The sequence below is a fragment of the Muntiacus reevesi genome, chromosome 9, assembly GCF_963930625.1.
Source record: "Muntiacus reevesi chromosome 9, mMunRee1.1, whole genome shotgun sequence".
Lineage (NCBI taxonomy): Eukaryota > Metazoa > Chordata > Mammalia > Artiodactyla > Cervidae > Muntiacus > Muntiacus reevesi.
In genome coordinates this window covers 260,192-288,078 of record NC_089257.1, presented here as the reverse complement: position 1 = coordinate 288,078, position 27,887 = coordinate 260,192, and the positions used below count along the sequence as shown (strand labels likewise).

Below are 27,887 nucleotides of genomic sequence, written 5' to 3'. Positions count from 1 at the left end.
AATTAAATACAGTTAAATTAAAACAGACCGACGGTGCAGCTGTGGGGGCCGCCCACCTCCCTGTGTCCTCGGGGCTCTGCACCCCCACTCCCGACGGGGGAGCAAACAAGCTGTGGTCATGGACCCAACCCTGGCTCATAACGAACTCATTCCCAATGAAGACGGAAGCTGCAGTCCACCAGGGTTATAACTGTAAATAAATACACATGCAGCTAAGAGAGGGTGTTAGGTGAAGACAACCGAACTAGTATCTGCCAAAAAGAAAAAAAAAGAGACGATCCCGTTTTGTGGTTCATCACCAATTTCCTGAAAACCAGCCCTGTCTCTCTGGCCAAGACAGTGGCCCAGCCAGGCCAGCTGACCCAGCGTCCAGGGTTGGTCCAGGCGAGCGAGGCCGCGATGCCCGCCGCAAATTCACCCACTCAGCTGGTCGCTGTCACCCCCGTGGTTCCCAGGCACCCGTGTGCCCCGCAAAGCGGCTCAGGGCTGTGGGTAGGGGGCCGTGGATTGCTCCTGGGGCCACGGTGAGGAGGTAAACCCCTTTCAGCACAGGCCGCGATACTGTTTGGCGCTCGGCGTCGCTGCGCGGAGGCCACCGCCCCCGATACCCAGGAGCAGGCTCTCCGCAGCCCTCGGACCCTTCCGGCGAGGTTCAGGGGGGTGGGGGCTGTTAGCGTTAAAAGTAAACACCTGTTCAGGGGGCGCGGGCCGTTCCTCTGCCACTCAGGGGAGGAAAATTGTGCTTCCGGCGGTCAGGAGCGTGAGTGGGGGCTGGCAGAGGGCTGGCCCGCGGGGAAGGCAGGGGAACCAGCGCCTCCCTCCTGGCGGGGGGCTGCGTGGTGGGGGGGATGGGGTGGGACTGGAAGCCAGCTGACTGCGCGCCCCATTAGGGAGAAGCGAGGTTTTGTTTCCCACTGTGTCACGATCTGCCAGCAGTCTGGGCTCGGTCTCCGCCTTCCGGGTCCAGGTCACCGCCGTGCCCTTCTGTGACCCCTCCGCTAGGCCAAAGCCCCCGGCCGGGGGCGGGAAGGCCACCGCCCGGCCCTTCCTCTCTCTGCTCCTGGCCCACCTGCCCCTTGAGCCCCGCCGGCGGCTCTGGTGGGGGGCGCCTGCCTCCCCAGGCCCGGCCCGGGCGTGGCGGGGGCGGGAGGCTCCTTCCGCGCTGGGCGGGGCCGGGTGTTGGGGCGAGGGCCTGGAGGGGCTCTGCTCCCTCCGCGAGGCGAGGTACGGGCCGGCCTGCCGGGGGCTCAGACGGCCCCAGGCTCTGCAGGCGGGAGTGAGGAAAGCACGCTGGGGGCGGCCGGCCTCCTCTCCCGGGAGCAGCTCCCGACGCCAGGGGCTGGGGGCCGCCGTCCCGGGGCCGGGGGGCCCCGTGGCGCCAGGGCCGCTCCGCGGGGCTCTCACCTCCGTCCCAGCCGGGCAGTCCCCTGGTTCGGGGCCCATGGCGTCGACTCCGCAGGACTGCCGGGCGGGTGGAGCACAACGGGTCTGGGGGTTCTGTGCTTCAGGGTCTCCGTCCTTCGTGCCGGCCTCGGGCCGGGCTCTCTGAAGGCCCCACAGGGAAGGGAGGGGGGCAGCGAGTCCACAGGAGTGCGCCTCGGAGGGACACGGCGTGGGGAGAGCAGGCGGCCAGGAGCAGGTCTCAGAAGGCGCTCCTGAGGGGAGAGGGCGAGGGGGCGGCGTGAGGGGGCCGCTGGGAGCTGGGGTCCATGGAGCACCCCCACCCCCGACCCCCGAGCAGCCAGGAGCGTGCTCTGTCTGACCCAGTGTGGTCTCGTCTTGGCCAGGGGATCTGCCACGCTGGGGGTCACGACCCCGCGGTCTCCTGCACAAAAGCTGCAGCCTGACTCGGAGGCCCGAAGACCAAGAGAGCCCCACTCACAGCAAGCCTCCAGCTCTGCTGAGGTCACGGGAGGCCCCCAGGAAGGGCCTGGCTGAGCCGGTCACTGGCACAATCCACTCAGCTTTCCTGAGTCTCCTTCCTGTGCCTCTAAAGCATAGATGGAGCCTGTGAACTACTTCAGTGCAGGATTTTAAAGGACCAAATAAAAGCAGCAGCATTTGGGCAGCGCCAGAGACTGTTTCTGGTGCCCCAACAACCCCTTTTGCAAATGAAGAAAATGAGGGAAATGGGAACCTGGGAGCTGGGCCAGGCTCTGGAGTCCACGCTTCCACCTCAACTGAGGGGGAAACCATGCAGACAGAGCCCGAGTGAGTCCACACAGCAGGGCCTCATGTGGGGACAGGCTTGTGGGCAGAATGGGCCGCCACGAGGCGGTGCTGGGAGGTGAAGGCCTCCAAGCAGCAAGGAAGGGGCCAGGTGTGTGGGGACCCAGGTGTGTGGGGACCCAGATGTGCGGGGGCCCAGGTGTGCGGGGACCCAGGTGTGCGGGGAGCTTGCCACCTGCTGACTTCAGTCCTGCCTCCTCCACTACGTGGGGCCTTTGCCATGACTGTCATGATTAAAGACCAGGAGGAAACGCCTTGGCAGATTTACTCTGCACCCAAGCTTGGGTGGGCCACTGAACTGAACTGAACCCAGGGCGTCACTGGCTCACGTCCCCCTACCTGTGTCCGGGGCTCAGATCTCCACCATGGGGTCAGTGAAACCTTTCTTCCCCTCATTCACCAACACCGGTTTCTCAGTCCGCGTGTGCCAGACCAGGATCTGTGTGTACAGAGACAGGAGACCACGTGGGGCCAGCCCCGACCTCGCCCTCCTACCCTTGCCCCTCCCCTCCAGCTCTTGTTCCAGCAAGACTTTCTCCATTGTTCTGTATTTCTACCTACCCCCTCATTCTTGCTCTTTGTACATAGGCTGCCTTCACAATATCTATTGGAAACAGAAAATCTGCAGCTACAAAAAAGAGACAGCGTGGTCCCAAGTTTTCTTGCTTCTCATCCTTCCCTGTGCTTTTTGATGGGTCTTGAGGGAGACAGTTCTAGGGCCTCCAGCTCAGCTAAGTGCCAGCCTGGTCCCCAGCCGGAGAAGCCCAAACTGGAAGCAAGATGTATCTGTGCATGTGTGTTCATGCCTGTGTGTGCATGTGTACTGGGCGTATGCATATGTGCACATGTGTGCATACATTTGTGCTTGTGTGTGCGTGTGCATGTGTGCCCGTGTCTGTACCTGTGCAGACTGGACATGTGCAAGTGTGCATGCAAACACATGTACCTGTGTGTCTGTGCATGGTGGTGCGTGTGCACTGGCATATGCATGTGTGTATATTCATGTGTATACATGCGCCCATGTGTGCATGTGTGTGCACACATGTAGGTGTGTCTGGCATGGATGTGTGGTGAGGGAGGGATCCACTCCTAGGCTCTGCCTGCCTGGGGGCCCCCTCCTTGTCCCCCCGCCCACCTTTAGTGTGGCTGCCTGAAGGGAGGGAGGCTGGTTGTCCACTGGCAGTGCAGGCCCCTGATTAGCAGGGCCTCGCAGGCAGGAGCTGGCCTGCACTGCGCTGCAGGCCCGGCGGGGGCCCACCTTGGTGCAGTTGGCTGCCTTGGGCTCCAGGTCGCTGAGGGTGACAAGCTCGCGCAGCAGGCTGCTCTCCTGGTAGCCGCCCTTCACGCCGCGCAGCTTGAAGTAGGCCTGGCTCCGCTGAAGGATGAGCTGCAGGTTGACCGCAAATCCCGCCATGTCTATGGCAAATGGCCGGTGGGGGTCGAACACCGTCTTCCAGCCGACCACCTTCCCTGCCCCGTTGACCCTCGGGGCCTCGTACCGAAGGCCCCCGACGAAGGCGACGGGCCACACAGACACCCTCCTGGTGCTGCGCATCTAGAGGGGAGAAGAGTAAGGACACCTGGGCCGCCCAGGGCGGGCATCTGCGGAGGATGGCCAAGGCTGTGAGCAAGGCCACCCTGCAGGCAGCTGGTGCTTCCCTTGTCACGTGACCTGTGCTTTGTCATTTGCTGCAAAAGCTCTGTCTCCCCGATTTAGAGTCTGAAAGGACTCCCTCCGCTACCCCAATGTCCTCATTCCCAAACTCGGGGGGTGGGGGGACACTGAGGGTGGACGGGGAACCCGCCTCCCCTCCCCCATTGGAAGCCCTCCGCCAGACAGCGCCCTGAAGCCAGGCTGCAGCGGGTTGGCCGGTCTGGGAGCCCCATGCAGGCCTCCACCCCCTTCGCCAGGTTCCCCGCCCTCCCTGGTCTGCGTGCATCTGCAGCCCGCACCTCCTCGAAGAGCTCCAGGCTGTAGGTGTTGTCGTCGTCGGCGAAGTACACGACGCCGGGCTGGCTGCAGTTGCGCGGGAAGGTCTCCCGCAGCCAGCGCAGCGCCAGGTTGCGCTGCATCGTGCCCCGAGGGATGCGCGGGTCGCGCGCATCCCCCCGCAGCTTGTAGTTGCGCGGCGTCTCCACGTGCAGGTGCGTGTAGTTGAGGCCGGTATCGCGCAGCAGGCGTGCCGTCAGCGGGGTGCGGCGCGGCGCGTCCTCCACCACCAGCCAGTGCAGGTTGGGCACGTGCAGCAGCGTGTTGGCCAAGCGAGTGAGCTCTGCCTTCTGCACCGGGCGGCTGTAGGTGGGCGTCACCACGTGGATGGTGGGCAGCGTGTCAGACCAGGGCGGGGGCCGCGTGTACACGTACTCTGTGCGCACCACCTCCACGATGTCCCGGTCGGACATGCAGTACTCCCTGGGGTCCGTGCCAGGTGGCGCCTCGCGCCGGGGGTCACCACTATCATCTGCAGATTAGAGAAGGGGGTGTGGTGCTAGGGGTGTGGGGACAGTACTGGGGTACTGCAGGTACAGGTACTGGGTACAGGGGTACAAGAGTGCTGGATCCAGAGATACTGGGTACTGGGGTACTGGGGGTACAGGTACTGGGTACAGATACCAGCTATAGGGGTACTGGGTATGAGCACTGGGTACAGGGGTACTGGATACAGAGATGCTGGGTACAGGGGTACTGGGGGTACAGGTACTAGGTATGGGGTACTGGGTATTAACACTGGGTACAGGGGTACTGGGTGCAGGAGTACTGGGGGTACAGGTACTAGGTACAGGACAGGTTCTGGGCACAGGTACCAGCCCGCCCGGCTCTCCCCTGCTCCTCCTGTGGGAGAGTCAGTGCATGCCTGTCTGCGGTCCTGGGGGCTGCGGCTGGCGGTCAAGGCTGGCTGCCTGACACCCTCCCCCGGGTCCTCCTCTTTTTGACTCCCAAATGACACAGAGATAACCTCTCCCTACACCTGGCTTTCGACAACTTGGAGCTGTTTAAGGGCAGCTGGCCAAACTGCAGCATCGCGCCCTGGGCTCCTGTCTGTGCCGGGTTTTGTATGACGAAGCGCCTGCCTTGCGGCCCATGCCCTCCTCCCCTCCCAGAGCTGGCCGAGGAGCCCGGGCACCAGCACTCGTGCCCGGGGCAGCTTTAGTGCTTCGGTGCTATGCGCCTTGTGGCCCCAGAGTCCAGGAGCACCTTGCCTGGGTTCCAGATAGGCTGGACGGGATCAGAGCCTCCCTCTCAGGCTGTCGCCTCCGTCCTCCCCTCCCCGTCCCCCTCCTGCTCCCCCAGGGGGAAGGGGCCTGCAGGGGGCTGCCCCGAAGGCACTCTGGGGCCTGACCCAGAATCGAGCTCCCGAACCTCGCTGCAGAGTGTGGGGCTTCACCACGGCACTCTGTCCCGGGGGTCTGCCCCTGGTGGGCAAGATGCTTCTGGATCCCGAGCCCGTCCCTTCTGACCGCCGATGTCCCGTGTTTGGGCCAGAGGGTGGGGTGGAGACCCGCCTCGGCTGCCTGTGTGTCTCCTCACACCGCACATTCCCGTCATGCGCTCTCAGCCCCTGGGGCCTTGCCTGTGCCCCCACCACGCTGTGCACCCAGGAGGGGCGTGTGTGGAGCCGGGCAGAGGCCCGCCTCCGTGACACGCAGGCATGGGAGCCCTTGGAGGTGCCCTGCTCCCGCCAGGGTGGCTCTGATGGTCAGGCTTTCTCCTACATCTGTGTCCCCGTGGGGAGCCAGCAGCCCCTCACGGGGGGACAGCCCACAACCCCTCCCGTTCTGAAAGTGCCCCCTGCCCCCGAGGCCTGTCCGGCCACGTGAAGGACTTTGGAGCTCGTTGCTCCGGGGCCATCTCAGCGGGAAGCGGGACGGTCGGAGGCCAGACCTCGGGGTCCGAGCTCCGAGGCTCAGACTCCGGCTGGCTCTGCACTAACCGCACGACCCTGAGCCGGGCGCCTAGCCTCTGGTCACTGCTGGCAGCTGCTAAGGAGAGCTGATAACTGCGTCTCCTTTATCCAGGTTCTGTGTGGGTTCAGGGGCTTGGAACACAGCCCGGGCTCACAACATCTCCCCTGTGCAGAGGGGGATGGTAAGATGCTCTGTTCCTCGTGGCTTCTTGCAACTATGGAAAGGGCGGTGGGAGCAATCCCCTGCGGGGAGTGAAAAAGGCCCTGGGAGGCCGGGCTTCCTACGGCTCTCGTTAGCACGCGAGTGTGGGTGCAGGCGCTGGCGTGGGGCTGGGCACGGGGCTCCAGAGTGACAGATGCGTCCCTGGCTCTGAGAGAGTTCCCACGGGCTAATGACCCCCACTGGGGACACACAGCCCAGGTGGGAGCCTGCCCCCGGGCTGTGGGTGCAGGGTGGGGAGACCGGACCAGGCAACCAAGGGGACTTTCTGCAGGAGTTTTGGGTCAAACTGGGAAAAGAAAACTAGCTTGCAGAGAGCAGCTGCAGACCAGGACATAAATAAGGATTAGTGTATCCTGCTGTGAGCAGAGCTTTGGAAACCGAGGCTCGGGGAGGACACTGCACGTCACTGACCCCCGCCCTCGCCTGTCTGCCCTTCAGTCATGCCCCCACAGGCGGCTCTGAGCCCTGGAGCCTCTGCGAGCCCGAGACGGGCTGGGTCAGGGCTGCCGCCGCCTCCGAGTCCTCAGGGCCCCCATCGCCCTCTGCTTCTGCGTCTGTCCAGCATCGCGGCTGCCCTCTCCCGTCTCTAGGCAGGACCGGCTTGCTGAGCACGGCAGCCTGGGGCCCCTCAGCCCGAAGCGCTGCCGAGACCGGAAGTACGTGGTGTCCTCGCGAGGTGCTGCAGCAACAACCCTAAAAGGACAAGCAGCGGCCCTGGGGTCCGCGCTTAGGACTTGGCGCTCTCACTGCCATAGCCTGGGTTCTGTCCCTGCTCAGGGAACTGAGATCCCAAGAGCCACTCAGCTCGGCCTGCAAGGAGCAAGGGGAGGAAACGCCGGGAGAGCTCCGGTGCCTGATGGACGGTGGGCGCTGAGCCGTGCTCGGCCCGGCCCTCCCAGAGGAAGCTTCAGGCCCCGCAGGGATGAGCAGTCTGACGCATCACGGTGTGGGCCGCCCACCCCAGACTGGGGCTCTCGGCCCTGCCTGCTCTGGGGACTGGGGGCTGCATCAGGGCTTCCAGACCAGGGAAAGAAGACTCTCGCCCTGAAAGGCTTTCAGTGACACAGGCTGGGAATCCCGCCCCCCCAACCCCGAGTCCTCCATGGTGCACCCCCCAGCCCTTCTGTGGGGCATGCCCGACCCCTGAGTCCTCCATGGTGCACCCCCCAGCCGTCCTGTGGGGCATGCCCCACCCCTGAGTCCTCCATGGTGCACCCCCCAGCCCTCCTGTGGGGCATGCCCCACCCCTGAGTCCTCCATGGTGCACCCCCCAGCCCTCCTGTGGGGCATGTCCTCGGCGTGGGTGCAGAGGAGAGCCTGTGAGGCTCTGAGCCTGTGTGCATGGCACCATCCAAGCCCCAGGTCAGCCCCCAAGGGTGCGGTCGTCAGTCAGGTCGTCCCCAGTTCCCCTCTGGCTGAGCAGGGGAGACTCAGGCCTGCAGGCTGCGGCCGCCCCGTCAGGAGACTCAGGCCTGCAGGCTGCGGTCGCCCCGTCCGCAGAGCCCGGCAGGGTGGGACTCACCCTTGCGCGCGGTGAGCAGGGGCGCGATGGTGCTCTGGTGCCACACGGTGACCAGCAGCGTCCAGGGGAGCACGATGAGCACGATGGCGAGGACGTCCCGTCGCTTCGGCATCTCCAAGGCTGGCTGGGCCCACAGCTCCTCGTGAGCTGGGCAGTGGCCGTGGGGGGAGGAAAGCACATGAGTGGGCTGGTCTGGCCGGGCACGGGGCCGCGGGGAGCCGCACGCCAGCCCACGGGCCTGACCGCTCAACCCACCCATTGCCGATGCAGCTCTGCGGAGTCCGGCCCGACCGGAGCCTGGGAAGCGGTGCCGTCCGCGGTGGGTCAGGAGCCCTGCGGGATGGACACCTGCAAGAGGGGACAGAGGCTGGCCGGAGGTCTGGGGGGCTGCCCCGCAGGGCCAAGGACAGGAGGTGCCCCCTCGGTCCAGACACCTCTGGCGGGTTCCCCCGGCTCACCCCTGGGCCTGTTTGCTCTTTTATGAAGTGGGCAGTGCACACTCAGGGCTCAGACACCCTTGCCTCGGTTCCCCTGGCTCAGTCCTGGGCCTGTTTGCTCGTTTATGAAGAGGGCACCTACTTTCCAAGGCTTTAACGCCTGTGAGCCTTGCAGCCTGCCGCCGCGTGGACGCAGCGAGTGCTCAGGGTGACAGCCTTGTGGCTGTGATGGCCACAGCCTTGTGCTCTGACCTCGTTTCACAGCCTGGATGAAGGCATCTGCTCCCACTGAGTCCTCAGAGGACCGGCCAGTGGCGTTTGGAGGTGGGTTCTGGGAGGGTGCATCCTCAGCTAGTTTGGGCAGGACAGGGCCTGGACTGTGGCCATGGCCGGGGGTCAGCCGAGGCGCTCGGGGGTCAGCCAAGGGGATCGCGTGCCGACAGCTCCCCTCCGGGCCAGCTGAGCTCGTGACGAGGGATTGGCGCCCTGCCTCCTGGCAGCCTGGGGACTGTCACCCCCTCGTCCACCCTCCACTTCTGTGCTGAGAGCCCTGCAAGATGCCTCTGGGCCCACAGGGGCGGCCTGGGGGGAGGACAGCCACAGCTGGCCTGGTCTGGCAGGCCGAGTCCCCGAGCCCACCGTCCACCCAGCCGCAGGCAGGCAGACATCCGTCTCCCGTGGGACTGGGAGCCAGCCTGAGCAGGACTCTCGGAGGTGCTGTGTCTCTCCTCCCTGCCCGGTCCTCTCGCCTGCAGCCCTCCTGGCAGGCGGGTGCTCCCGGTGGCCGCCTCGGCCCGTCTGCATGGCCTGCTTGGAGCAGAAAGCAGACAGGTCCGGGGGTCAGATGGCACAGGCTCGGGGCGGGTTCCTGGACCCTGAGCTGCCTCCACGCTCCCGGCCGCGGCCCCGCGGGAGGAGGCCAGAGGCCACACTGCCTGCTCGTCCGGGTGTCGGGGTGCCTCCCCGGCCAGCCCCACTCACACTGAGCCCACGGGTAGGACCCCGAGCGCCGGGTCGGGCCCTCGGTCTGGCTGGCCGCCGCGGGTCACGCAGAGAGGCCTCCTCGGGGTGTGGGTCCCCCAGGGCTTTTCCAGCGTCTGGCCGTAGGGGCTGGCCTGGTCTGGGCACTCGGGCACCCGCCCCCACTGTGGCTGCCCCTGGGGAGCACTTGCCACTCCCTGAGTCCTCCCGCATTCCCTTCTGCCCGATGCTAGCCGAGGCCACAAGTGACGGCTCGTGCTGGGGCCAGACCTGAATCCAGACCCTCTGGGAGCGGGGGAAGGAGCATCAGGCCCCAGACCCCCTTTAGGGGCAGCCCCCTGAAGGTCCTGTCCCTCCGAGAGAGCAGGAGGGGGACAGAGGCAACGGCCTGAGGGGGACGCTCTGATCCCGTCCAGTCTATCTGGTAAAAACATCTATGACGGGAAGGAGGGAGAGGCAGGAAAGCTCTAAAAATAAACTTAACCATAAACCCAGTTGTGCATTAATTACTTTGGAAGCCATTACAGCTTGAAAACCCCATAACTTTAATGGAGGCTATTATAAGCACGGCAGCGAAGTCGTGGAGCTAATTACCAGGCGGTTATGAAGCAGAGCGGGGAGCCCCCAGCCTCTGGGGGAGCCAGTTGGCCAGCAGGGGGCCTGTGGGGGGCGGGCCTGGGGCTGGGTGGCTAAGACCGCGGGTCTGGGGGCCTTGGGTGGGGGCGTGGGGTAGGGCAGGTGGAGCACCCCAAACCCAGAGGCCTGAGTCTGAGAGGGGGCTGCAAGGATGAACGGGGGCCATGGCCCTGGAGGGGTGATGAGCAGCTGGCCTGGGGTCCAGCCTCAAGCAGGCCGCCTAGAAGCAGCTGGGCGAGCTTGGCTTCGAGGCTCACAGCAGCCTGCCTCCTGAGACTGCAGGGATTCGGGCAGAAAGCTCACCCGCACCCCACACCTGGGGAGGGGCTGGTTTAGTCCCACGGGTGGTGGGCAGGGCCCTGATGGATTCAGGGGCCATGTGGTGGCGGTGGCAGGGGGTGGGGTGGGGACGGGCAGGTGGCCATCAGCACCCGGAGGAAGGCTCCACACAGCTCTGTCCTGCCACTCAGGGAGGTAACTGCAGAGCTGGCGCATGCACATGTGAGTGTGTATGCGTGTGCACATGTGTGCCTGTGCGTACACGCGTGCCTGCATGCGCACTGTGTATGCGTGTGCATGTATGTACATGTGTGTATGTGCACGTGTGTGGTGGAGGTCAGTTACCGGGATGTGTACAAGCCACGCGCGTCCTGCCGACCGCCCAGCCCGCGGTCCTTTCCCCGATCGAGCGCCTGTCGCCAGCCAGCGCGGCTCTGCCTGCGAGGCCAAGGACGTCGCGGGAGCTCACAGTCCGCGGGGAGCCACCCCCCAGGGCACCGTGCCCGCGGCCTTGACAGTGACTTCCCTGAAGTGGTCCGCGACTGGGGGACCCTCAGTGAGCGGCCTGCACGGCGTCCTTCAGCATTTGTACGATGTTTCCCACGGTCTTCATCTCGCCTGGAGGACGTTTTCCCGGACTCTCCTCGTGGAACCTTTGGAGAGCATTCAACTTAATTCTCATAGAAACAAGGGCTTTCTTCCTTTCCGGCTTGAATTGCTTTTTTCTGCCATATTCTGTGTTGACAAGGGGCTTCCCTGGTGGCTCAGCAGTAAAGAATCTGCCTACAATGCAGGACATGCAGGAGACCCAGGTTCAATCCCTGGGTCGGGAAGATCCCCTGGAGGAGGGCTTGGCATCCCACTGCAGTCTTCTTGCCTGAAGAATCCCATGGGCAGAGGAGCCTGGTGAGCTGCAGTCTGTGGGGTTGCAGAGTCAGACAGACTGAGCGTGTACAGAGATGACGAGAGCATGCAGGGCCGTTGTAGATGGATGAGGAGCAACCTTACAGACTCTGGGGAGGCTGCAGCTCCCCGGCCCAGAGGGCCCCCCGCCTGCCTGCAATGCTGACAGGCCAGGGCGTCGGTCCTGAGTGGGTGGAGGGGACACGGCTGGGCCGTGAGGACAGCAGCCGCCCCCGTCCCTGGGAGCTGAGTGCCCGGGGCTGTGCAGATGTTGGGGCCGCGCGGGAGGAGGGGCTGGTTTGGAGAAGCTGGGCGGAGGTCAGCGGAGGTCAGCAGAGGTCAGCGGGCAGGATGCCAGGAAGGGCCGGCTCACCCCCGGCCTCAAATGGTCCCTGAGACCCGCAGGAGCCCTAACAGGACTCAGCATCGATCCCGCGGCCCCTGCACAGGACAAGCCTGAGGCCACAGCCAGCCGGCTCCCACCCCGAGGGTCCACATGCATCAGCTGGCCCCAGCCTCCTCCCCGGCCTCCTCGCCCCCCTGGCTCTGTGGGGAGGGGGCAGCACATGGCGGCCACTGTCCCCCGGCTCGGCCCTCACCCCCGGAGTGTGTGGGAGAGGGGGCCTTCCACCCCAGGAGGGCTCGGACAGCCCATGAGGCTGCAGCCCTGCCCTGGGAAGGCAGGGTTCCTTCTCTGCAAGCCTCAGCAGCCTCTGAGGCATGCGGGGCAGTCTCAGCCCCATTTTACAGGCTAGGAAACTGAGGCCTGGAGGGCCCGGGTCAGTCTCAGAGCGCGCACACCCGCCCTATGTGCACTGCTCCTGCCGGCAGGCCTGGCCTCTCGGGCAGCGCCAAGGACCCGGTTCAGCCAGGAGGGGCTCTCCCCCGGCCCTCACGGTGGGGGCTGGAGGGACCCCAGGCCTGGTGCCATCTTCCTCCGCTCTGGCTGAGACCCCAGCCCCCAGCCAGGGTGGAAGGACGCCTGCTCGGCTCAGGCTGGGCTGACAGCTTCGGGCTTCTTCCACGCAGGAGTCAGGAAACAGTCCGTAAAGTGGCTCCTTGGTTTTTCTTCCAGTTATTCAGAGATAGCTTTGGGATTGGGTTTGGATTCTGCCTCAGTAGAGAGTGGAGACAGGGTCTGATGTGCGTGGCCCCCTGCACTGCAGGAATCTGAATGGCACAAACCAGCGGCCCCAGTGGCTTGACTGACGTCTCCATTTTCGGGCAGAAGGTCGTCCACACGCCCCACAGCCCCCTAGCAGGAGGGCGTCACCTGGGGTGCGTCCTGGGTGTCCCGGGCTGGGCCCGAAGCACACGCGTGCCCTGCAGCGTGACTCAAGGTGGGGACACAGACCACAGGGAAAGTGGGCCACCCAACAGCAGCCGGCCAGGGGGTGCGCCCCCGTGGAGAGCCGCTGCTGGAGGGCCTCGGGCAGCTGTCCCCTCCACAAGGCCTGTCACGGCCCTGCTCAGGGGTCTGAGTATCCCCGAGCCCGCTGGCCACCTTGCAGGAAGCCTGGGCCCCACCTGGGCACTGCACCCCACCTCAGCACCGTCCGATTGTAGTTCAGCCCCACAGTGACCGAAGCACCAGCCCCCTGCCCCCGATGCAGTCTGTATTTCACTCGGGAGGCAGCGGGGCTGGGTTCATTCTGCGAGCTCCTCGGAGCCACTGCCCCGGGTGACGTCACACACGTGTGCACGTGTGAGCTCGCGGCCAGCACCACCTCTGAGTGAGTGCATGTGTGTCTGTGGGCACATGAGTGTTCCTGGGCACGTGCGTGGTCTCAGGGCGCAGAGGCCTCTGAGGAACATCCCCCAGGAGAGGCTGTGTGGACGCAGCGGGCAGTCACCCTGGCCCCGGGACACGGCCCCGCCCGAGTCCAGTGTGGCCGCAGAAAACACCCTGGAACACGCGCTCAGCACTCAGCCCCAGGCCCTGGAGGCGTGGGGCAGCTCAGGACACGCTCAGGACACACTGACACGCAGGGCATGGGGCCCCCGGGCACCACCCTAGGTGTGCGGGGGAGGGAGTCAGGGCTCTGAGAGGAAACCGAGGGCAGAGGGCAGGGGCCGGGCGCCTGGGACTGGGTGTCCGAGGCCGCGCTGGCCCAGGACAGTGTGCAGAGCCTGCGGGCCGTGGGCGCGGCTGCGCTCAGCCGTGCTGGGGTGTCAGCGCATGGCCGTCTGTCCCCCCACCCTGCCCCCGCTGTCTGGCCGTCCTGCTTCTCTCTGCCTGTTTCCCTTGGAGCTGGTGGCCTGCGGTTTGGGGCGGGGGGCGGGGGGCGGGGGGCGGGGGTCCCACCCACCCTGCGGTTTCCAGGGGAGACCACCTGGCGCTCTGAGCCCTTGGCCTCACCCCCGAAGCTTGCCCGGCCCCACGCACTCCGCGGCCAGCCCACACCCTGCGTGAACCCACTGGTCTTGCTGGTTCCGCGTCCGTCTGCAGCCCCCAGGCCAGGGCTCCTCCAGACCCCGACGGTTCCCGCACACCGTGGGGGCTGCACTGTGTCTCTGGCACTGAGTCTCCTTTGCAACGCTCACCGGGCACTTTGGGATCCGCTGAGGGGTCCGTGGAGAACCCGGCACAGGGCCTGGCCCACAGAGACCGCCACGAAGGCTGCGAGATGTGGAACATCACAGCAGGGACTGCAGCAGCCCGCTCGAGACTCCAGCTGAGCGCACGGTCGGGCAGAGACGGGACGCGGGGCCCCTGGCTCCTCCTGGCCCGGCCAGCCTCGGGCGGCTCTCACAGCAGGTTCCCCCCGCCCTCAGACGAGGCTGTACTCCGGGGAGGGGTGAGGAGCGGGGTGTGTGCCAGGGCTAGCCCTCCCCACCGCGACCTCCGGGCTCGCGGTGTGGGTAGGTGCCGGGCCAGCCCACCAAGGCCTTGGGGCACCCCCTGCGCCCCAACTCTAGCCCTGTCCCTACCCCAACGCCGGGCGCGGCCAGGGCACGCCTGGCACTTGGGGAGGGCAGGGGCGCCCCGTCTCCCTCCATCTCCAGGGCGAGCGAGCTGAGGCTCCTCCTTCGGGCTTGGGGCTGAGCTTGGAGGTGGGGGCCACGGACACAGGGCCGCCCGTCTCTCCTGCCACCCCATTCCTTTCCTGGGGTCAGCTGCGCCTGCGTCGTGAGACACTGGGAGAATTGAGCAGAAGGTGCGGCTCCAAGCAGGCGGTGACCCGGCAGGGGGTGGGGTGATGGACTCAGGGTCCCAGTCTCAGCCTAGACCCCACCCCAGGGGGAGGGGTGATGGACCCAGGATCCCCAGTCTCAGCCCAGACCCCACCCCAGGGGGAGGGGTGATGGACCCAGGGTCCCAGTCTCAGCCCAGACCCCACCCCGGGGGGGTGATGGACCCAGGGCCCCCAGTCTCAGCCTAGACCCCACCCCGGGGGGGCGTGATGGACCCAGGGTCCCCAGTCTCAGCCCAGACCCCACCCCAGGGGGAGGGGTGATGGACCCAGGGTCCCAGTCTCAGCCCAGACCCCACCCCAGGGGGAGGGGTGATGGACCCAGGATCCCCAGTCTCAGCCCAGACCCCACCCCAGGGGGAGGGGTGATGGACCCAGGATCCCCAGTCTCAGCCTAGACCCCACCCCAGGGGGAGGGGTGATGGACCCAGGATCCCCAGTCTCAGCCCAGACCCCACCCCAGGGGGAGGGGTGATGGACCCAGGGTCCCAGTCTCAGCCCAGACCCCACCCCGGGGGGGTGATGGACCCAGGGCCCCCAGTCTCAGCCTAGACCCCACCCCGGGGGGGCGTGATGGACCCAGGGTCCCCAGTCTCAGCCCAGACCCCACCCCAGGGGGAGGGGTGATGGACCCAGGGTCCCAGTCTCAGCCCAGACCCCACCCCAGGGGGAGGGGTGATGGACCCAGGATCCCCAGTCTCAGCCCAGACCCCACCCCAGGGGGAGGGGTGATGGACCCAGGGTCCCAGTCTCAGCCCAGACCCCACCCCAGGGGGGTGATGGACCCAGGGCCCCCAGTCTCAGCCTAGACCCCACCCCGGCGGGGGGTGATGGACCCAGGGCCCCCAGTCTCAGCCTAGACCCCACCCCGGGGGGGTGATGGACCCAGGGTCCCCAGTCTCAGCCTAGACCCCACCCCGGGGGGGGGTGATGGACCCAGGGTCCCAGTCTCAGCCCAGACCCCACCCCAGGGGGAGGGGTGATGGACCCAGGGTCCCCAGTCTCAGCCCAGACCCCACCCCAGGGGGAGGGGTGATGGACCCAGGGTCCCAGTCTCAGCCCAGACCCCACCCCGGGGGGGTGATGGACCCAGGGCCCCCAGTCTCAGCCTAGACCCCACCCCGGCGGGGGGTGATGGACCCAGGGCCCCCAGTCTCAGCCCAGACCCCACCCCAGGGGGAGGGGTGATGGACCCAGGGTCCCAGTCTCAGCCCAGACCCCACCCTGGGGGGTGATGGATCCAGGGTCCCAGTCTCAGCCCAGACCCCACCCCAGGGGGAGGGGTGATGGACCCAGGGTCCCAGTCTCAGCCCAGACCCCACCCCAGGGGGAGGGGTGATGGACCCAGGATCCCCAGTCTCAGCCCAGACCCCACCCCAGGGGGAGGGGTGATGGACTCAGGGTCCCCAGTCTCAGCCCAGACCCCACCCCAGGGGGAGGGGTGATGGACCCAGGGCCCCCAGTCTCAGCCTAGACCCCACCCCGGGGGGGTGATGGACCCAGGGTCCCCAGTCTCAGCCTAGACCCCACCCCAGGGGGGGTGATGGACCCAGGGTCCCAGTCTCAGCCCAGACCCCACCCCAGGGGGAGGGGTGATGGACCCAGGGCCCCCAGTCTCAGCCTAGACCCCACCCCGGGGGGGGGGTGATGGACCCAGGGTCCCAGTCTCAGCCCAGACCCCACCCCAGGGGAGGGTATGATGGATCCAGGGTCCCAGTCTCAGCCCAGACCCCACCCTAGGGGGTGATGGACCCAAGGTCCCAGTCTCAGCCCAGACCCCACCCCAGGGGGAGGGGTGATGGACCCAGGGTCCCAGTCTCAGCCTAGGCCCCACCCCGGGGGGGGGTGATGGACCCAGGGTCCCAGTCTCAGCCCAGACCCCACCCCAGGGGAGGGTATGATGGATCCAGGGTCCCAGTCTTAGCCCAGACCCCACCCCAGGGGGGTGATGGATCCAGGGTCCCAGTCTCAGCCCAGACCCCACCCTGGAGGAGGGTATGATGGACGCAGGGTCCCCAGCCTCAGCCCCAGAGGGTGGTTCTGTCCCCCAGGTGCATGGGACACAGTAGTGGTCTAGACAGGCTGAGCCTCACGAGGTGCGGGCAGAGGGCCGCCCCACGCGCGGGTTCTGCAAGGGGCCGGCTCCTCGCCTGGGGCTGTCCTTTCACTGGTCCCACCTGTAGCGGTGGCCATGCTCTTGCCTCCCCCTCCTCCAGGGCTGTCGAGCACACTGGCCCAGCGGTTGGCAGTAGATGGTCAGGGAAGGCAGGGCTCCATCCTCCCTGCCTCCCAGGCGCCTGGTTCTCAGAGCACAGAGGTGTCTGCAGCCCCGGGCAGGAAGGGCAGTGGGAAAACACCACCATGGACCGCCTCCGCCCCACAGTCTGGCAGTAAACAGCCTGCCCGTCTGAGGACTGGGCTGGCAAGATGCATCCACATGGAGTGACCCAGCCCAGCAGGGACCAGCACTGACGTTGCTCTGACACAGAGACCTGGAGGACGCTGGGCTCGGGAGGCACGGCACAGCTGGACCAAGCCCCTGACCCACTCACAGAGGCACAACGTTGTGGGACTTGGGCGCAGGGCAGAGGCTGGGGCCCGAGCTTGGGCGGGGGCTGGGGAAGCACACAGCTTCCAGCGTGAAGGATGGGGAAGTCCTGGAGCTGGACAGGCACGCACTGGGACGTCCTTGAGGCCCTGAACACTTAAGAGTCGTTATGGTGGTACATCCTAATTGTGGATTCTATGAATTTCTGCCACAGAAAAGAACCAGTTTCCAACAGCTGTGCTTGGATGGGTCAGCAGTGACACACTGGGGACTGGGCCGGGTGGCACCTGCATGGTCCCAGTGCCAGATCTTCCTTCTGGCTGGCATGGGGGTGTCTCCATGAAGAAACACACAGTGAGCACGTCCAGGGGACGCGCCCCACGGGTTCCAGGTAAGGCCCCAGGAGTGCGCAGGACATGTTGAGAGGATGGCATGCACACATGGACGTGCATGCACACATGCGCACAGTACAGACGGCTGGGTTTCGAGCTGGGGGTGTGGGGAGGGACAGAGGCGTGGATGCTGGCTCCCAGAGGGAGGCTTACGGGAACAGGAAAAAGTCCTTGTCGGCACAGGGTGAGTTAGGCGAGCAACACTTCACTTCACATTAGAGGCTCAGAGGATGAAAGAAAACTGAACAACCTGCTCAGAGGCCATAGAGCAACCAGAGAACAGAGGCCTGGGGGCAGAGGGTGTGCACACCATGTGGTCAGACTGTGTCTGCACAACGTGTGGTCAGATTGTGTGCACACCGTGTGGTCAGAGTGTGTGTGCACACCGTGTGGTCAGAGTGTGTGTGCACACCGTGTGGTCAGACTGTGTGTGCACACCGTGTGATCAAACTGTGTGTCTGCACACCGTGTGGTCAGAGTGTGTCTGAACAGCGTGTGGTCAGACTGTGTGTGCACATCGTGTGGTCAGACTGTGTGTCTGCACACCGTGTGGTCAGAGTGTGTGTGTGCACACCGTGTGGTCAGACTGTGTGTGCACACCGTGTGGTCAGAGTGTGTGTGCACACTGTGTGGTCAGAGTGTGTCTGCACAGCGTGTGGTCAGACTGTGTGTGCACATTGTGTGGTCAGACTGTGTGTGTGCACACCGTGTGGTCAGAGTGTGTGTGCACACCGTGTGGTCAGACTGTGTGTGCACACCGTGTGATCAAACTGTGTGTCTGCACACCATGTGGTCAGAGTGTGTGTGCACACCGTGTGGTCAGAGTGTGTCTGCACAGCGTGTGGTCAGACTGTGTGTGCACATAGTGTGGTCAGACTGTGTGTCTGCACACCGTGTGGTCGAGTGTGTGTGCACACCGTGTGCTCAGAGTGTGTGTGCACACCGTGTGCTCAGAGTGTGTGTGCACACCGTGTGGTCAGAGTGTGTGTGCACACCGTGTGGTCAGATTGTGTGCACATCGTGTGGTCAGACTGTGTGTGCACACCGTGTGGTCAGAGTGTGTCTGCACACCGTGTGATCAGAGTGTGTCTACACACCGTGTGGTCAGAGTGTGTGTGCAGCATGTGGTCAGACTGTGTGTGCACACCGTGTGGTCAGATCTGTGTGTGCACACCGTGTGGTCAGAGTGTGTGTGCAGCATGTGGTCAGACTGTGTGTGCACACCGTTTGATCAGACTGTGTGTGTGCACACCGTGTGGTCAGACTGTGTTTGCACACCGTGTGGTCAGAGTGTGTGTGCACACCGTGTGCTCAGAGTGTCTGTACACACCGTGTGGTCAGAGTGTGTGTGTGCACACCGTGTGGTCAGACTGTGTGTGCACACCGTGTGGTCAGAGTGTGTGTGTGCACACCGTGTGGTCAGACTGTGTGTGCACACCGTGTGGTAAGAGTGTGTGTGTGCACACCGTGTGGTCAGAGAGTGTGTGTGCACACCGTGTGGTCAGACTGTGTGTGTGCACACCGTGTGGTCAGAGTGTGTGTGTCCACACTGTGTGGTCAGAGAGTGTGTGTGCACACCGTTCGGTCAGAGTGTGTGTGTGCACAGCGTGTGGTCAGACTGTGTGTGCACACCGTGTGGTGAGACTGTGTGCACAGCGTGTGATCAGAGTGTGTGTGCACACCGTGTGGTCAGACTGTGTGTCTGCTCAGCGTGTGGTCAGAGTGTGTGTGTGCACACCGTGTGGTCAGAGTGTGTCTGCACACCGTGTGGTCAGACTGTGTGTGTGCACACCGTGTGGTCAGACTGTGTCTGCACACCGTGTGGTCAGACTGTGTGTGTGCACACCGTGTGGTCAGACTGTGTGTGTGCACACCGTGTGGTCAGACTGTGTGTGTGCACACCGTGTGGTCAGACTGTGTGTGCACATCGTGTGGTCAGACTGTGTGTGTGCACACCGTGTGGTCAGACTGTGTCTGCACACCGTGTGGTCAGACTGTGTGTGCACACCGTGTGGTCAGAGTGTGTCTGCACACCGTGTGATCAGAGTGTGTCTACACACCGTGTGGTCAGAGTGTGTGTGCAGCATGTGGTCAGACTGTGTGTGCACACCGTGTGGTCAGATCTGTGTGTGCACACCGTGTGGTCAGAGTGTGTGTGCAGCATGTGGTCAGACTGTGTGTGCACACCGTTTGATCAGACTGTGTGTGTGCACACCGTGTGGTCAGAGTGTGTGTGCACACCGTGTGCTCAGAGTGTCTGTACACACCGTGTGGTCAGAGTGTGTGTGTGCACACCGTGTGGTCAGACTGTGTGTGCACACCGTGTGGTAAGAGTGTGTGTGTGCACACCGTGTGGTCAGACTGTGTGTGTGCACACCGTGTGGTCAGACTGTGTGTGTGCACACCGTGTGGTCAGACTGTGTGTGCACACCGTGTGGTCAGAGTGTGTGTGTGCAGACCGTGTGTTCAGACTGTGTGTGCGCACACCGTGTGGTCAGACTGTGTCTGCACACCGTGTGGTCAGACTGTGTCTGCACACCGTGTGGTCAGACTGTGTGTGCACACCGTGTGGTCAGAGTGTGTGTGCACACCGTGCGGTCAGACTGTGTGTGTGCACACCGTGTGCTCAGAGTGTTTGTGCACACCGTGCAGTCAGACTGTGTGTGTGCACATCGTGTGGTCAGACTGTGTGTCTGCACACCGTGTGGTCAGAGCGTGTGTGCACACCGTGTGGTCAGAGTGTGTGCACACCGTGTGGTCAGAGTGTGTGTGCACACCGTGTGGTCAGACTGTGTGTGCACGGCGTGTGATCAGAGTGTGTGTGCACACCGTGTGGTCAGACTGTGTGTCTGCTCAGCGTGTGGTCAGAGTGTGTGTGTGCACACCGTGTGGTCAGACTGTGTGTGTGCACACCGTGTGGTCAGACTGTGTGTGCACACCGTGTGGTCAGAGTGGGTGTGTGCAGACCGTGTGGTCAGAGTGGGTGTGTGCAGACCGTGTGGTCAGAGTGTGTGTGCACACCGTGTGGTCAGAGTGTGTGTCTGCACACCGTGTGGTCAGACTGTGTGTGTGCACACCGTGTGGTCAGACTGTGTGTGCACACCGTGTGGTCAGACTGTGTGTGTGCACACCGTGTGGTCAGACTGTGTGTCTGCACAGCGTGTGGTCAGAGTGTGTGTGTGCACACCGTGTGGTCAGAGTGTGTCTGCACACCGTGTGGTCAGAGTGTGTCTGCACACCGTGTACTCAGAGTGTGTGTGCACACCGTGTGGTCAGACTGTGTGTGTGCACACCGTGTGGTCAGACTGTGTGTGCACACCGTGTGGTCAGAGTGGGTGTGTTCACACCGTGTGGTCAGAGTGGGTGTGTGCAGACCGTGTGGTCAGAGTGGGTGTGTGCACACCGTGTGGTCAGACTGTGTGTGCAGACCGTGTGGTCAGACTGTGTGTGCAGACCGTGTGGTCAGAGCGTGTGTGCACACCGTGTGGTCAGACTGTGTGTGTGCACACCGTGTGGTCAGACTGTGTGTGTGCACACCGTGTGGTCAGACTGTGTGTGTGCACAGCGTGTGGTCAGAGTGTGTGTGCACACCGTGTGGTCAGACTGTGTGTCTGCTCAGCGTGTGCTCAGAGTGTGTGTGTGCACACCGTGTGGTCAGACTGTGTGTGTGCACACCGTGTGGTCAGACTGTGTGTGCACACCGTGTGGTCAGAGTGGGTGTGTGCAGACCGTGTGGTCAGAGTGGGTGTGTGCAGACCGTGTGGTCAGAGTGTGTGTGCACACCGTGTGGTCAGAGTGTGTGTCTGCACACCGTGTGGTCAGACTGTGTGTGCACACCGTGTGGTCAGAGTGGGTGTGTGCACACCGTGTGGTCAGAGTGGGTGTGTGCAGACCGTGTGGTCAGAGTGGGTGTGTGCACACCGTGTGGTCAGACTGTGTGTGCAGACCGTGTGGTCAGAGCGTGTGTGCACACCGTGTACTCAGAGTGTGTGTGCACACCGTGTGGTCAGACTGTGTGTGTGCACACCGTGTGGTCAGACTGTGTGTGTGCACACCGTGTGGTCAGACTGTGTGTCTGCACACCGTGTGGTCAGACTGTGTGTGTGCACACCGTGTGGTCAGACTGTGTGTGTGCACACCGTGTGGTCAGACTGTGTATGCACACCGTGTGGTCAGAGTGTGTGTGTGCACACTGTGTGCTCAGAGTGTGTGTGCACACCGTGTGCTCAGAGTGTATGTGCACACCGTGTGGTCAGACTGTGTATGCAAACCGTGTGGTCAGACTGTGTGTGTGCACACCGTGTGGTCAGACTGTGTGTGTGCACACCGTGTGGTCAGACTGTGTATGCACACCGTGTGGTCAGAGTGTGTGTGTGCACACTGTGTGCTCAGAGTGTGTGTGTACACCGTGTGCTCAGAGTGTGTGTGCACACCGTGTGGTCAGACTGTGTGTGCACACCGTGTGGTCAGACTGTGTGTCTGCACACCGTGTGGTCAGACTGTGTGTGTGCACACCGTGTGGTCAGACTGTGTGTGTGCACACCGTGTGGTCAGACTGTGTATGCACACCGTGTGGTCAGAGTGTGTGTGTGCACACTGTGTGCTCAGAGTGTGTGTGTACACCGTGTGCTCAGAGTGTGTGTGCACACCGTGTGGTCAGACTGTGTATGCACACCGTGTGGTCAGACTGTGTGTGTGCACACCGTGTGGTCAGACTGTGTGTCTGCACACCGTGTGCTCAGAGTGTGTGTGCACACCGTGTGCTCAGAGTGTGTGTGCACACCGTGTGGTCAGACTGTGTGTGTGCACACCGTGTGGTCAGAGTGGGTGTGTGCACACCGTGTGGTCAGAGTGTGTGTGTGCACACTGTGTGGTCAGAGTGTGTGCACACCGTGTGGTCAGAGTGTGTGTGCACACCGTGTGGTCACAGTGTGTCTGCCCACCGTGTACTCAGAGTGTGTGTGCACACCGTGTGGTCAGACTGTGTGTGTGCACACCGTGTGGTCAGACTGTGTGTGCACACCGTGTGGTCAGAGTGGGTGTGTGCACACCGTGTGGTCAGAGTGGGTGTGTGCAGACCGTGTGGTCAGAGTGGGTGTGTGCACACCGTGTGGTCAGACTGTGTGTGCAGACCGTGTGGTCTGAGCGTGTGTGCACACCGTGTACTCAGAGTGTGTGTGCACACCGTGTGGTCAGACTGTGTGTGTGCACACCGTGTGGTCAGACTGTGTGTCTGCACACCGTGTGGTCAGACTGTGTGTGTGCACACCGTGTGGTCAGACTGTGTGTGCACACCGTGTGGTCAGAGTGTGTGTGTGCACACCGTGTGGTCAGACTGTGTGTGTGCACACCGTGTGGTCAGACTTGTGTACACACCGTGTGGTCAGAGTGTGCACACACCATGCAGGCTGCGATTCACTGGTCTAATTAAAGTTTCCTGTATATTTTCAATGCGCCACCTGTGGCCTGATCTAGCTGACCTTCCCTGGGGCCCTGGCAGAACAGTGTAGGTGCATCCTCCCGCCAGCTGTTCCGGGCGGACAGCAGAGGCCTGGCTGGTTGGTGGGGGAGTGGAGCCCGGTCCCATGGTGGGCCTCTTGCCCTCCGCCTGGGGGGCCTGTCTCCATCCTAAAGAGCACAGGGGACCTGAGATTGGAGGCGGGAGTTAGACCCGGCCACGTCCGGGACCAGGCACCAGGGTGCTCTGTGACCTGAAATAGGAGCGAAACATCCCTGGGCAGCTTCCTGGTCCCTAGAAAGAACACATCTTCAGATGCAGAACCCTAACTCTGGCCGGATGGTCTGCCGGGCCACTGCCGGCTCCCAGACCTGCTCACTCTGCCCCCCGCCCTCTCGGCGGACGTGGACGCCCCCACCCCGCTCCTGGGGTGTTGATCGGGGGCTGACTGGCGGCAGGGTGCGGTTGGGGCAGGACACGGCCACACGCCTCACGCGGCTGTCGTTTTAGATGAGGAGACGAGGCCCCGGGACTGAGTCCGCAGTGAGCGGCTGACACAGCCGAGCCTGGAGGCGGACAGCAGCTGGTCACGGGGCCTGCCCGGCCGGGGGCTCCTCTCCCTCAGGACCAGGGCTGGGAGCCAGGCAGAGACCCCAGGCCCCCACCACCCCCACCTGCCCAGACGCCCTGGAGGCTGGAACCTTGTGTGCTAAGCAGGGCCCTTTGGGGGGCAGCTGGGGGAGCTGCGCTCACTCGCAAAGGCGGACACGACCGAGATGGTGCCGGGCTCTCCGTCCGGCCATGGCCCCACCACAGGGAGGGAACGGGTTCAGGGCCGTGGGCGATGGAGGCAAGGCCACACCTGGGCCCCTCCGCGTTGCAGGCACACTGCGTGTCGTCCAAGTGTCTGTTGGATGAAACGTTAACTGAATGAATAATTTTAAAAATCGCTGGGAGTTCCCCGGCGATTCAGTGGAGAAGACTCCACGCTCCCAATGCAGGGGCCCGGGTTCCAACCCTCAGGAGACTGGACCCCACATGCGGGAACTAAGAGTCTGCAGCTGAAGTTCTGGTGTGCTGCAACTAAGGCCCGGAGCAGCCAGATTTTAAAAAAGGAGGCAAAAATACCTGCTGAGCAAAGCACCTACTGCTCGTGCTCCAAGTGAGTAACACGATTCACTGTGATTCTCCTTTCCACCTCACAAGCATCCCGTTATCATCCTGCTCAGAGACGAGACATGCGGGGGCACAGGCGGTCAGGGGCGGCCCCGGGGCATACAGCGTGGATGCAGAGGGTGCACGTCCCACAGCCCACGCTCTCCACGCCTGCAGGCGCAGGGCTGAGCCTAGGGCAGCGCTCGCCAGGGGCACTCAGGGACGCTGGGCTCATCCTGGAAGCGTCCGTGCTGTCCTGCGGGGCGGCCACAAGCCCCGTGCATGCCTGAGCTCACAGAAAGTGCTGGCATGACTGGGGGATGCCTGCCGGGGAATGGGGCAGCCATGCCACGTCCAGCTGGGCTCTGCGGCTCCCAGTGCTGGGTAAGTGAACAGACTAGCGCTCACCACTCCCCACGGAAGGAAGCAAAACGGGGGGTGGGGGGGTGGGGAGGAGGAGGAGGCAATGGCACGTGCTCAACCTTGGGCAGGGTCCACAAGGACCTCAGGCTGGGTCCCTCCTGACACCTGCCCTCTGATCCCCATGGCCCCGGCCCCTCCCCCTCCTTCATGAACAAGGACCAGGGCCCCTGTCCCCTGACTGTGGGGCGGGAGACCCCCTGCTTAGCGCTCTGATCTCAGGGAAGACATCCCCAGTCCAGCCAGCTCTTGGAGGTCCACCCTGAGACTCCCTGCCATCGAGCTTCTGGGCGGCAAAGCCCCAAGCCCTGCCAGGCGCCTGGCGGGGAGGCCACTGCCCTGCTGTCAGCTGCTGCGCTCAGGGAGCAGATTCATTTTAATATTGGCTTGAGCTAAACCTCATTAGGAAAGTAAATTTGCTGTAGCTGCAGGAAAAAAAAAAAGGCAACCCACACCGTCCTTCCTTCCAAAGCTAAGCTAAACAGAAAACCTGATCTGACTGGGGCCCGCTTGACGCTTTCCCTCCCTGGCCTGGCCCGGGGCCCGGGGCACAGAAGGTGCTCAGTGAGCGAGTGTGGAATGGGCTTGGAGCGCCCCCGCCCACCTGGCCAGCTGGCAGCACTCACACCAGTCGCCACCGGCCTGGGGTTCCTGTCAGCTGCATGGATTTCGGGGGGACACTGGATGAGACGTGCAAGGGCCGAACTGACCGCGGATTCCACACGGAAGCATGTTGCTGCCATTTGGCAGGGGGACCCTGAGTGTGTCTCCCCCAGCAGAACGGCAGGGGCAGGACCAGGCCTCGGGACTGGAGGTGGCAGTCTGAACGGAGAGTGGGCAGCAAGGCAGGTGAGGCGGCCCCAGGGTGGGCCTGAGAACGGCTACACCATTCAGAGCCTTCCGGATGCCAGGGGCTCACGGGGACGGAGCAGACGCAGACACTACAGTGACGCCTCTTGAGCGCTTCACCTACGGACAGCCTGGCAGGACAGGCTCCTGGGCCTCCGGGCCTTCAGGAATCAGGGCCTAGAGGCCTCTGCTTTCCCTGAAGCCCTCCAGGCCGATCACAGGGACCGAGGCAGTCTCGGCCTGGCCAGCCTGTGCCCCGCAGGGCACCACCTCCACGTGCCCACCCCACATGCTCAGCAGGCCCCGCAGAGGACTTCTGGCCTGCAGGCCTGGGCTGCAGGAAGGCTTCCCTTCTCCTTCTCCCCAGAAGGCGTGGGGGTGGGCACACGCAAGAGGGTCCCTTCTGCCCAGGGCTCCCCCTGAACCCCACGCTCCTCTGTGTCTCGGGAAGATCCTCCTTGGGGGGCCAGCCCCCTGCCCTGGCCGCTGGCTGCCGACGCGGGCATCTTGGAAGGAGGCCCGAGGCTGCCCCCGCGCTGCTGGGCCCCCGGTGCCCACGCTTCTGTGTCTTTGTCTGCTTTCTCCCGCTGCTGCTCAGCCTGCCTCGGACTCTCAGATTCTCTCTTCCCGAGCCCGGCCTCTCCTCCCGTCCAGCGCTCAGCAGAGGGGAGCGCTCAGCCCCTCCTCTGGCCAAGCTGGACCAACACGCTTCCCTGACTCTAGAGCCTGGTTCAGGGTCAGCTCACCGCTGGACCCGCCACACTTGTGAAGCTTCCGCCCTCCTCATCACCCAGTGCTCACAACCAGGGAAGGCCAGCCACCCGGGTCCCCTCGCCCCTCAAAACCATGGGGGGAAACCCAGGTGTGTCCAGAGACAGCGGCCGGGGGCAGGGCTGGCCCCCCGCTTCCTCCTCTGGAGCCCCCGGTCTCCACCAGCCCCCCTTCAGATGGGCCTATCTCTGCTGCTCATCCGGAACCTCTGTGTGTGCGTTCAGTCCAGCGCCCATGAGCTGCCAACACACCCCAACAAGGAGGGGCTCACCCACAGGCAGGCATGAAATGGGCACAGCAGCCGCTTGGCGCCAAAGGGGGCACGGATCCATCAAGCCTCCCTGCTCCACCACCGGGGCAAACCTTCTGTGCCCTCCAAGATGGGGAGAGGGGGATGTGTGCAGCCCCAGAAGCTTTGGGGGTGCTGGGCATGGGCTGGGTGAAGTGCAGTCTCTCTGAGGGTCTCACGGGGGAAGGGTCTTTGTTCTAAACAAAGGAAGGGGACTCAACGTCAGGTCCAGTGAGGCCACTAACAGCCCCCAGCTCAGCAGCTTTGGAGGGGACGCCTCGGTCTCTGTGCTGGAGGCAGGGAGCCCTGGGGGACAGAAGGTGGATCTGGGGAAGTGGGAGCCACAGTCCAGTAAAGTCACACGCCCATAGCCCCGTAACTCAGGGAGCTGTGAGCCCCACCCTGACGCAGCCACACACAAGATGTCACCGGCTGCCCCGGGGACATCCCCACCCAGTCCTGGGCAGCAGTGCACGTCAAGCTCCCAGTGGGTTCCCCACCCACCCACCCGGTACCCACGCGGAGCTGCCCCCACCAGCCTGGGGCGACCAGCCGTCTGCAAGGCTGGCCTCAGCATCCAGGCAGAGAGATCCCCAGAGTCCCGCTGCCCCAGCTTCTACAAGAATCCATGCAAGCAGCGTGGGGCTGGGACTAGGCCTGGCCACGGCAGGACAGGCACAGGGCTGGGGAGGGTGCTGTTTCTGCCAGTGCCTGCGCGGTGGGGGGCGGGTTCTCTCAGCCTCAGCTCCAGCCCCAGGCCGTCACCTCCTTCCTGGCCTCCCTCCATCCTCTGCTGCCTCACATCAGTCTGTGCCCCTAAGCTGTGGGCTCTGGTTGTGGGGGGGACTGGGGCCCCAGGCCTGAGCCCAGGTGTTGGGCTGGTGATGAACTCCCTCCTGACTCCTTCCACCCCCTGCACGCCCATCCTGACGCTGGACCCCCTCACCACCGCTCAGGCCCCGGCCTCACGGGAGAGTTGCAGACACTTAACTTGCCAGTGGCTGAAGCCTCTGGGCTTGGGGACGAGCCTGGGGCACCCGGCGCAGCGGTGCTGACCCCCGACTCCAGGCCGCCAGGAACCACCTGCTGAGGTGGGAGGAAGGGCCCCAAAAGGCAAGCTAAGAGCCCAGCCTGCGGCTGGCAGCTGCTGAGAGCCAGCTTCCGCTTCTTGACGCCCCGGCCAGCACCACCCAGGTCTTGTCTCGCAGCAGCCCCCCGACTGCGGCGGGCGCCTCCTGGCCCCGGCAGGATGCTGGCCAGCTCTCCAGCCGCCCCGCTGCGCGCAGCACCATACGCGCGCGCGCGCGCACACACACACACACACACACACACACACGGGCGCGCGCATAGGCGCCCGGAGGACACGGCGCGGGTGCCGATGCGGACGCATAAAGGGGCTCTGTACGCCGCGGTGGGGCCACTGACCTGCGGCGGCGAGTCCGGATCGTCCCCGGCGCGCTCCATCTCGGCGGCGGCCCCTAGGCGCCGGTCCCCGCGCCCCCGGACTGCTGGCCCCGGCCACGCGCGCCTCCGGCCCCGGGGGCTCTCGGGCTGAGGGTCCCCCGAGGCCCCTTCATTGCCGCGGGGTCAGCGCCGCCCCGGCCCGGCCCTTCTGCGCTCGGCGAGGCGGCGGCCGAGTCCGCGAGCGCGCGGGGGGCGCGGGGCGGGAAGCCGGGCAGGGAGGTCGGGGGCGCGG

The 27,887-nt window shown here is 64.3% G+C and overlaps 1 protein-coding gene across 4 annotated transcripts; it reads right to left on the bottom strand.

Annotated features, from left to right (window-relative positions):
* On the bottom strand, nt 1–27,875 carry B3GAT1 (beta-1,3-glucuronyltransferase 1). 4 transcript variants are annotated; one of them, XR_010664388.1, is made up of 8 exons: nt 27,617–27,875; nt 8,135–8,227; nt 7,880–8,026; nt 4,183–4,691; nt 3,488–3,784; nt 2,569–2,668; nt 1,883–1,990; nt 1–1,655 (listed from the first exon to the last, which is right to left on the bottom strand). XR_010664388.1 is itself a non-coding variant. In XM_065944180.1 (7 exons), the coding sequence occupies exons 2-6, from the start codon at nt 8,136–8,138 to the stop codon at nt 2,582–2,584; spliced, it is 1,044 nt and encodes a 347-aa protein (XP_065800252.1). In that variant the 5' UTR covers nt 8,139–8,227; nt 27,617–27,875; the 3' UTR covers nt 1–1,655; nt 2,569–2,581. The 4 variants fall into 4 exon arrangements, 3 of the variants coding, with proteins under 3 accessions (XP_065800252.1, XP_065800254.1, XP_065800253.1); XM_065944180.1 differs by lacking the exon at nt 1,883–1,990; XM_065944182.1 differs by lacking the exon at nt 1,883–1,990 and having other exon boundaries at nt 3,488–3,616.
* Between the last annotated feature and the right edge of the window lie 12 nt (nt 27,876–27,887).

Bases quoted from the DNA above. Each gene is read 5' to 3' on its own strand.
- B3GAT1 (XM_065944180.1), bottom strand. The intron at 3,785-4,182 runs GTGCGGGCTGCA...TCTCCCCTCTAG, and splicing joins GCCTGGAGCTCTTCGAGGAG to ATGCGCAGCACCAGGAGGGT. The intron at 2,669-3,487 runs GTGGGCCCCCGC...CTGTACACACAG, and splicing joins AGGCAGCCAACTGCACCAAG to ATCCTGGTCTGGCACACGCG.